The sequence below is a fragment of the Simochromis diagramma genome, unplaced genomic scaffold, assembly GCF_900408965.1.
Source record: "Simochromis diagramma unplaced genomic scaffold, fSimDia1.1 OVJJ01000201.1, whole genome shotgun sequence".
NCBI lineage: Eukaryota > Metazoa > Chordata > Actinopteri > Cichliformes > Cichlidae > Simochromis > Simochromis diagramma.
This window is the reverse complement of record NW_024387223.1, coordinates 622,642-632,689: the sequence shown is the minus strand read 5'-3', so window position 1 is coordinate 632,689 and position 10,048 is coordinate 622,642. Positions and strand designations below refer to the sequence as shown.

The 10,048-nt window shown below is 39.0% G+C and overlaps 1 protein-coding gene and 1 long non-coding RNA gene across 2 annotated transcripts; one reads left to right on the top strand and one right to left on the bottom strand.

Moving 5' to 3' along the window:
- Positions 1-587: 587 nt before the first annotated feature.
- LOC120746656 lies at positions 588-6,693 on the bottom strand. Its single transcript, XR_005698895.1, has 2 exons — positions 6,381-6,693; positions 588-1,084 (listed from the first exon to the last, which is right to left on the bottom strand). It is a non-coding gene; the product is annotated as an uncharacterized LOC120746656 (long non-coding RNA).
- Positions 5,800-9,202, top strand: LOC120746641. The gene is made up of 3 exons (XM_040052076.1): positions 5,800-6,047; positions 7,150-7,485; positions 7,724-9,202. The coding sequence occupies exons 1-3, from the start codon at positions 5,990-5,992 to the stop codon at positions 7,951-7,953; spliced, it is 624 nt and encodes a 207-aa protein (XP_039908010.1). The 5' UTR covers positions 5,800-5,989; the 3' UTR covers positions 7,954-9,202.
- Positions 9,203-10,048: the final 846 nt, after the last annotated feature.

Sequence of the window (10,048 nt, the reverse complement as noted above, 5' to 3'; positions counted from 1 at the left end):
ATGTGTCTGTGATGCATTCACTGAGCTTTCTTTTGAAGACAGTTTCATCATATGGTTAGAAGAAACTCCAACACACTGTATATACAGGGAGTTTATTAATAGGGTTTCTTTCATATCTCCAAATTTTAATGTATCTATTAAAAAGAAGAGTTTGACTTTGTTACGATCTATTCTGAGTCTCCTTATAGAGTTGCCACGTTTTTCTTCCTTCATTGAAACATGCTGTTGAACATTTTAGTTATAAAATAAGTTTAAAAATCGTGTTTTATAATGAACTACGATCCATCGTGTAGATATAGAAGAAGCTGAGTCCAGCTGTATCTGAGATTGATTTTGTCCATCAAATCTGTTAAAATAAATCTGTAATGTCTGATAAGCAGACGACTCTCGGGTCTATTGTCAACAGACATGAAACTTCACAGTAACTAAGACTCTTGTGTGAAAGTGTTCCTGCTGCTTTAAGTCTGTGACTCACATGAACTTTGTTATCTGCTCTGAAGAGGACTGAAGTGTGTTTGGGTTCACTACAGCAACTCAATGTTTTCCATCAGACATCTTTGTGAAACCCACAGAAGCACACGAGAAGATCAAGTGAGACCAAAGTTTATTGAACCTGCAGAGAAACCAGATCACTGCTGTGGAGACGACAGCACACTTAGAAATAACATAAATAACAGCAAAGTTACTGAAGACATGAAAACATGGATTACATCTACATTGTAGTTAAATACCATTTGTTATTGTTTATGTATAAATGATGTCTTGGTCACACTTTTATTCTGAAAGGTTTGGTGAAGAAAATGTTATCTTTTTAATATAAAAAGTTTAAGAAAGTAAATTTTCCAGCTTCTTTATAAAAGAAAATAATAACAAAAACTCTCCATTTGAACTTTCTGCCCTCAGTGGTGGTGTGAGGTTTCCTTCATGAGGAGAACAAACAGAATATAAACCAGTGTGTTTACAGTGAATGTGTCAGGTCTGAGCTGCTGTGTGGACCAGTTAGAGAGCAGCAGCTGGATTCCAGTAGTTGGACTGGTGGACGACTTCAGTGAGGAGTCGATGACATTTGGCTCTGGTAGAAACTCTGCACACACAAACACACAGGAGGAGAATATGAGCACAAAGCAGAACCTCTCTGTTCTCTTTATATGTCAGTGAATGCATCACAGTTACAATAATGTAACTTTCAGTGTTTTATCATTTAACTTAATGAACTTTTGACATATTTTCTGCTGGTATGTCAGATCACTATGGGCTCAAATTGTGGTCATAACTATTTTTGTACTTCTAAATCAGTTTTGTATGTGTAAAAAGAATTTGTGTGTGCATAAATAAAAAAAAGATTTGTTGTGCACGTAGCAAAAAAATAAGTGTGAAACTCTTTACTCAAGTTTCATCTCACAAGTAAGAATTTTGACCCTATTTTTCTTCCTTTCAGCTGATTGTACCGTATTTGGATCCGGGTCGTAATCTGCATGAAAACAAGCGCTCACTCTTCCTGCTCAACAAATGACAAGGGCGGAGCCTTATACCACGTGATACAGAAGCCAGCTGGCTGCTAAAATTGGCAAGGAAAAAACAAGAGCACGAGAGAGATGACGAGAAAGTGACAGGAGAAAATCCGTCCTGGTCAACCACCCAAACCTCAATAACTGGAATCTTATACAGCGCCTCCCCATATCCGTTGAACTCCCGCAGGCACAAAGAAATTATCACTTATCACCTGACCAAAGATATGGCTCCATCAACACTGTGCAAAACGATTTAGGAAAATGATCAGTGCCGTCCCGCAACTACTTTTCTATTGTTGCACTACCTGCTCTATACACACAGTGTCGAGCAACGGAATTTCAAGCAGTACAACATTTTGCGGTGACGACAAAATGTGACAAACAACAAACATTTGTTGTTTTAATGTTTATTTATTGTTTTTATGTTCAGTCTCAACTGTTACGAAGTTGATGTGCAGTTAATAAGTGCAATAAATATTTATACTGGAAAAGAAAACCGTGAGAGAATCGTGATCTCAATTCTAAGCCAAAAAATCGTGATTCTCATTTTATGCAAAATCGTGCAGCCCTAGTCTCCGGTATCATAGCTGTGTCCAAATTCAGGGGCCGCATCACTGTTGCTATGATCTGTACTGGAAACCTGACCGGTACCACGCATGCGCAAATCTTGCGCGTCACTTCCTCTCTTTGCCAACATTGCAACAGTTAATATATTTGAATGACACGGTTAAAGCCCAGTTAGCTCCTTGCATTTCTCGACAACTCTGCCTCTTTTTCGACTGCCCAGGACATTTAAGATAAAGAGTTTACTGACAATTGACAGTGATAGCTGACATCATCATCACTATTCCAAACAATCCTCTCCACACACAGACAAGCATAAACACACTCAACTATCACTAAATGAAATTTAACACAGATACAGAAACACTGAACTCTAGTTCAGTTTACAATAGGGTTCATTCGCTCAGTCAGCAAGTGGCGGTATCCTCGTACACTGGGGAGTAAACTGCCATTAAACGAACAGAAGGAGAGAACATCTGCACATGCACGGTACAGATCAGGTCCCGGTCCGTAACTACCCTACCCTAGGCCCTTTCTCAATTCTCAAGTACACACGGCAAGGACTTGCGTTCTCGGCGAGTCCGGACTTGACGAGAACACGAGCACGGACTCGCGATTTGTACGACTGGAACAACAGTTGATGATGTCACAGGTCCAGAGTTTTTACTGCCGTCCCCTCTCAATTTAACTGTGAATAATATATTATGAAGCTTAACTTTAATCTCAGCCAAACCGATTTACTCAGGAACTAAGAAAACACTGACAAAAACCAAACATTAACATTTAGAAGTGACTTATATATCCTGTTTAACCCTAGTAGCGAAATCTCTCTATTAATAAAAAAAAAAAAAATGTACATGTATGTCTTGATAAAAACAAACAGGTGAGATGTTAGAATGCTTTTATTTTTATTTTAGTGGACACTCAATACAATAGACAGCTGCTGGGGTTTGGACGAGAGCTGAACAAATGTTTATCTGATATTCTAATGTCAGATAAATATCTAATATAATCTGATTATTTTGAAGCATCCTACAGAATCCCCATATATTAACATGCTGGTTTTGTTCCTGGGGAAAATGTTTCCTCCTGAATTGAAATATATCTCCGCCAAACCAAATTACTCAGGAACAAATAAAACACTGGAAAAAAACGAACGTTAAAATTTTGAAGTTACCTAAGAGACTTGGAGATATATGATAAACACGATAAGAGATATATCATGTTTAACCTGAGTAGCAAAAGACCGTGGCGGGTTTGAAAACGATGTGCCAGGAGTCCACTGTTCTCGCCGGCTCTAGTGATCCTTGACATCTCGGTCTGCTATCAAGCTGGCAGGTAACAGACATCTCCGAAAATGTCAGATTTTGTTTTTTCAGATTTTTCAGCACATTTGGAAATATATGAGATCTTGATAAATCAAGCAGATATTCAAGCTTACACACCTCTCGCTCGAAAATAAACTCAAAGTTTTTTTTAGAAAGTATTTTGTGGTCGCCTTTCGCACATACGTGGCACAGATCGGGTAGTGTCATTTGTAGGCCGACTACGTGACAGGAATGAAACAAAGGCTGTCCAAATTCGAAGACTTCCCTAAATGCGGCTAAAAAAAATGCGTCCTTCATTTCCCCAGATTTGAAGGATGGGATGGGTGTATTCTTTGTGGCCCAACACCTATCCAAGAATTATTAGCGCAGCTCAGGTTAAACATGATATATAAGTCACTTACATAACTTAAAAATGTTATTGTTTGGCTTTTTTCAGTGTTTCATTTGTTCCTGAGTAAATCGGTTTGGCTGAGATTAAAGTTATAGTGATTAAACAGAAGTGTGAGATGCTCCAGAATATTCTCCGGTGTCCTGTTATATTTTAGATAGCAAGGAGCAGAAAGGTGAGTTTATTAAACTCCACCAAAACAATTTCATTGAGTTTAATAAACTATCATCTTGTCTTTATTTTTAGTTAGCACATACCTTAAACACTTTAAGCTGTAAGCTAATGATAGTTATATAAGAGCAGATGCTGGTGCAGTAAGCTGTACGTTTTATGTCCAATGGATGCATGATCTGATTAGTCGACTAATCGCAAAAATAAACGGTGACTAGTTGATTATTAAAATAATCGCTTGTGGCAGAGTGTGAACTATAGAAGGAAAGCACTTAGATGTAGAGAAAGTGCTTGTATGAATGTGTATGTAGTGAAGGTGGCATGTAGTATAAAGCACTTTGAGTGCTCTACAGAAAAATGCTATATAAACAGCAGTATATACAGGAAACTGTGACATTTTGGTATCCTTATTGTGTATTCTTGCTCCGAGACAACTAACCAATTTTAGATTGGGGAGTAGGGCTGTGCGATATGACAATATATATCACCGCTTAACAGAAAACACAGTCCAACATCAGAAGACAGAAACACAAAGGTGGAACTAGGACATATAGTGTATATAGGACATCAGTGCAAATAACCCATTTATATTTATTATGTGCACAGAACTACAATGGGATCATTTATGGACCATGACTGTTGTCAGAGTGCAGTTTAGAGAAGATTTTGAGTTTAGCAAACCTCCTTATGGCTTAAAAAATAAGTATAAGTAAGATTTCCTTTGAACACTACACTATGAACACTGTGTGTATCCAATTAAAACTGACTAAATTATTGTGGTTATAAAGTAAATAAGTTGTAATTGTGGCATCTCATAAATAAGCACAGTAACAATATGATATGATGGATTTTTTTTGTCACCTTAGGGAAATTTGTTGTGGACTCAAGTACTGCCACAAATGCTGCCGTCACAGAGTCAATAAACATTAAAGAAATAAATACATGCTTTTAAAAAAAAAAAAAATTGTTTATCTATAATTACAAACATACTAGTTAGTATATACTCATATTACAAATAACTATTATTTAAAAGCTTGATTCCTGTTGGAAAAAATACATTTTTAAAGCATTCAGATGCATTTTGGGAATCTGTTTCTGTCAGAAGGAAAGAGCTCGTTTCAGGATGAAGGAGATGTGACTGGTCTGACAGAACTGTTTGTGCCTGTATGATTACAGACCAATCCTAAATGGACTGGAGGGAGAGGTCTCGAGTCCTCCCAATTGCACAAAACGTGGCTGCTTAAATTTTGCCTGCAAAGAGAGATCACCATACCATTTATTTATTTAAAGCTGATGTTACTTATCATTTTGCTGACAAATTGTACAATTATAACTCCAGCTATATATATACAGCAATATATATATCCAATAGTAGGATGGTAGGATTTCTATCTCAGCTACCACAGGGCAAGAGGTGGGCCAGTGCCACCCTCTATGGGTTAGGGTCCATCTAATGCACAGCTCACAGTGCAATAGGTACACCCTTTTGCACACTCTACAGCGAAAATAACACAAGGGGTATTTATATTCAATCGAATCTGAACCATGGTATATTCAGTATATTTGTTTCAGTTCCAGTAAATGTTTTCATTTAAATAACATGTTTCCCTGAGATAAATGTGTTATATCAAGGTTTTAGCATAATTTATATTTTTTAAGTTGGCTAAGAATCAGCCAGTTGCACTTTGACAATTTTAAGTCATTTCTGAAGATAACTGTCGTAATAATAGCAGAATATTCTCTGCCATACTGCACTGCCTAGTGGGCCTGGCTTGTTAGCCTAGTACTACTGCGTCATGTGACAATATTGTCACATGACGCAGTAGTGCATGTGCACAACCAGCGGCACTTGCAGTATATCCTTCCATGAAACCGCAGCAGTGCATACAGGAGAGCAGTAGCATTAGCAGTAGCAACAGTGTCGATCTCATTAAACTCGTATTGATACAAACGTTGGTGCCCATAATATCGATATCTGGATCGACCCGAACACCACTAGTAGCGGCAGGAGCCGGTGAGCTCACAATATGCGTCTAGAATGGACGTCACGTCTCTGTTTCTTGATTCTTCACTTCGTGTTTGCAGGTGAGAGCCAACTATTTCGCTGCTCTTGTGTTGAACTGCCGTTACTTGTAGATACACGCGCACAAGATTGTGATTTTGTTTTTTTGAAATTAAATTAAACCCTCACATACTATCACGTTGAATGAACTGAACCTCTTGCACCGAATCCCTCGGTGTAGACCTCTCCTGACAGAGGATTGTCACGGTCAGTAGAGTAGCCTGCAGTTATAAAAAAAAAAAGGAAACCGTACAGCCTGCCCTACACCGGGACGCGCACAAAGGTGTGGGAACGACACCCACTAGAGCCTAGAGCAGCCATTTTATAGCCTTTTGTAGCCCGCCCGTTGTACTTACCACGACATGCAGAGGCTCTAAACAGAAAAACCTGCTACTTTGTGCCGGATCCCACTGGGCAGCAAACATTAAGACGTTGAAAGCTGCTGATGACAGACTCCTTTTTCTCAACGACGCTCAGTCATGAGTTAAAAAATAACGCATTTTCCAAAGTTAAGCCCGCGTTGTCTTCGGGTACTCCTTGTTTAAGCTTCTAGCAAAGCTGTTTTCTACCGTCCACGAACGATAACGTTAATAACCCAAACGAAGCGACGCCACGCAGGCTCCCACAGCAGAAGCTACAGCCCCGCCTTTGGAACGGAGGCGTGCACGCGGACGCCCCGGCAAGACAAAACAAAAGCAGCCGGCGAGCGCGCTCACGCTGCGTTAAACACTCAGAAGGAATTTATGAATAAATCAGAGGAGATTGTCGGTCTTAAACCCGCCCCCAGCACGGGTTATCTTGACTGCATACAACGTGTGACCTCACTGGAAAAGTCGCATGGCAACGATGGTTTCTGTAAAGTTTACCACACAAGGACAGTGCAGGTTTTTGTCCCTGTCCTGCACACTGTGTGAACTCAGGTCCACAGGCAGCCTGTGCAGGCTATTCATTAGTATGGGGTTCAGTGGGATTCTGTGGTGCTTTAACAGTGTTAAACTAGTCTATTGCCACCTTTGTGTGATTCAACCAGCATATACCAGAGACCAGTTATCTCTATTTCTCACTCTGATTGGCTGCTGTAGAAGTTACTGCTTCCTCTCTGCTCTGTGTTTTTTAATCTTTCAGACCAGGAAACCATCTCAGCTCAGTCTGGGCAGAACGTCACTCTGACATGTCAAGCTTCAAACAACACCATCCCAGTTGTGGAGTGGAAAAGAGCTGATCTGGGAGAATATGTAATTTCATATCGGGATGAGCAGTCTGATCCAGAGGAGCAGCATCCATCTTTTAAGAACCGGGTGGATCTGCAGGACAGAAAGATGAAGGCTGGAGACGTGTCTTTGATTCTGAAGGATGTGACGGTTAATGACGCTGGAACATACGAGTGTCGTGTTGCCCAGAAATCAGGAGAATCAATGGGGCTTCTCTGCAGCATCACACTGAGTGTTGTTGATCCTCCAGGTGAGTGAGTAGAGTTGAGTGTGTGTGTGATCAGAGGTGAAGCTGCTTCCTGGTTGTTGATGTTTGTTTCTAAAGATGTTGTTGATGAGACTTTGTAGAAAGCAGCTGGTCTGAGTGATGTGATCAGAGTGCAGTAGATAATGTCTGACAGCAGTTTGAAGAGGAAATGGATTCTGTTCTGTTCTTCACTCATCACCTACCTGACAGCTGACACCTCACACCTGTTTCTCACCTGCAGGTCAGACAGGAGGACACACAGAGGATGGAGGGAAGGAGGACGGAGGGAAGGAGGCTGGATCTGTTGCACTAAAAGTTGGTCTTCCAGTTGCTGCTGTTGTTGTTGCTTTTGTTGCTTTTGTTGGTGTCGTGATCTACAGAAAATGTAAACAACAGAAGCAGGGTTCTTTCCAGCCTCCAGCTGAACAGCAGCATGTTTGTAATGTTTCTGTTTTTTTCCAGATGATCTGAGTCTACGTCCACACGTACACGGGTATTTTTGAAAACTCAAATTTTTCTTTTTTTCTTTTTTTAGATCCCGTCCACACATGCGTTTTTTAAAAAATGTCTCCGTTCACATGCGAACGCCAAAAACGAAGTCAAACGCTGTCAAGAACATGCCACATCCTAGCCATGTAGAAATGTTGGCCAATCAGAAGTCTAGAAGCCTGGGGGCGAAAGAGTAAGCTGTAAGGTTTTATGCAAACTTTAAGAACCTTTTTGTGTTTTTCTGGAAAGGCAGCTAATTTTGTGTTACTTTTCAAGTGTCTTCATCATTTTCAAATGTTAATAACCAAAGACAGTATTTTGGCTGGTGTAGACTTACAACTTAGCAATGAACAAATGCATAAATTTAATTAAACAAAAATGAAACTTATTCAAAACCGACGTTGGTGTCAGGTTTTTGGTTGTGAGAGCAACACTGAGCATTCACGGCACAGTTTAGAATATCCTGAAATTACATTTTATAACATCTAACATTTTGTATTAAGCATCTTTGTAAACTTTGACTAAATATTCATCACAAATATGTATATTTTTTGTGCTTAAAGAAAATATTTAGTGGTTTTCAAGGAAGTGAGACAGGAGCAGACTGAAATGTCACATGTGCCTTCACAAATTTCTTCAAGTTTTATTTATTTATTTATTTATTTGGTGCGACGCATCAATAAACAGTCCAGCAGATATTTTCAGGTTTTATGTTTAATTATTATTATTATTATTATTATTATTATTATTATTTTTATTTTTATTTAAGTTGTATAAAAATGATCCAAAGAACAAGTTGTGTCTTTAGCTCCTCACTGACTGCTCAACAATCTGAACTGTAAGCCTTTATATTTATTTGAAAAGAGAAAGTTGTTACTTTTGCTTGTTATATCAAACTACCTGCTGCTTCACTTTAAACAGATAAAACATATTTATATTACAAAAGCGTCTGACATTTATTATATATAGCTTTAAGCACTGCATGCATTTGACTGTATTGGAGCACACTGTATTGAATATATTTATTTTGACTGCAGACTTCATTGGTGATGATGAGTAGGATTTTTTTATTATATTATAAAAATGAAATGTAATTGACTTCGATTCATACAATTGTTATGCTCCTGTTTCAGGGGGTTTGTGGTTCTAATGTTTCTACTGTAAAGATAAAGTGCCTTTTGATATGACTGTTGTTGTTTCCTGAATAAAACTGAAGCTGGAATCAAAGTGATCCATGTTTTGCTTGTTTCTTTTTTGTTTTTCTTGCAGTTTTCAGACAATTTTACTACAAATATTATTTTACCAATAAATATTAAGAATACATAATGACTCCCATAAACTGTGACAGAGTTCATAAACACAACAGCTGCTATAAATGTTGTAAAACATGTTTATGTTTTTTTCTTTTGTTAACCTGGTTGTTTATGACTGCAGAGAGAAAAAACAAAGGATTTAACTGATGTGATGTACGGGTATAAAAGGTATGAAAGGTGTTAGATTGGCCAATTGGTCATGATCGACTCTGGGCTGGACTAATTACAGCCGAGGAGGCCGGATGCACCCTCCCCCTTGTTTAGCAATCACGTGATTTTCGCGCATTGCATGCCGGGAACTCGTGGCAAAACAATCCAAGTACCGCATCAAATGCAAGCATTTGCAGCACCGCAAAACGTTCATTCTCCGGTTCCAATACCTTCTTGTTTTTTCTTTGCCGCACAAAAAAGGAATGTACAAAACAAAAGGAGAACAATGCCGGTCCGTACAAAGACAGACTCGACGAAAAGACAAAGAAAAGATACGAGGACAAAATCAAAACAGTGAAAGTGTCAGACCCTTACGAGCACACAGAGGGACAAAAGACGTTAGCGTGCTGCCCAACTTTCACCACGCTCATATTTATAATCATACGGTTCTTGGAGTGAGTGCATACACTCATGAAGTTTAGTAACTTCAGGTCACTGCAACAAGCCCAGGTACAGTTTACCGACGGATGGGTACAGGACCTTGAAATGCACCGTGTAGAACGAAAGACCATCGTACGTATCATAAGTTTACCAGTCTCACAAATCGTCTTCAT

What these genes read in the sequence shown, in the direction of transcription:
- LOC120746641 (XM_040052076.1), top strand. Translation starts at nt 5,990, where the DNA reads ATGCGTCTAGAATGGACGTCACGTCTCTGTTTCTTGATTCTTCACTTC. An exon ending in TCTTCACTTCGTGTTTGCAG is followed by an intron (nt 6,048 to 7,149) that starts GTGAGAGCCAAC and finishes TTAATCTTTCAG; the next exon opens with ACCAGGAAACCATCTCAGCT. An exon ending in GAGTGTTGTTGATCCTCCAG is followed by an intron (nt 7,486 to 7,723) that starts GTGAGTGAGTAG and finishes TCTCACCTGCAG; the next exon opens with GTCAGACAGGAGGACACACA.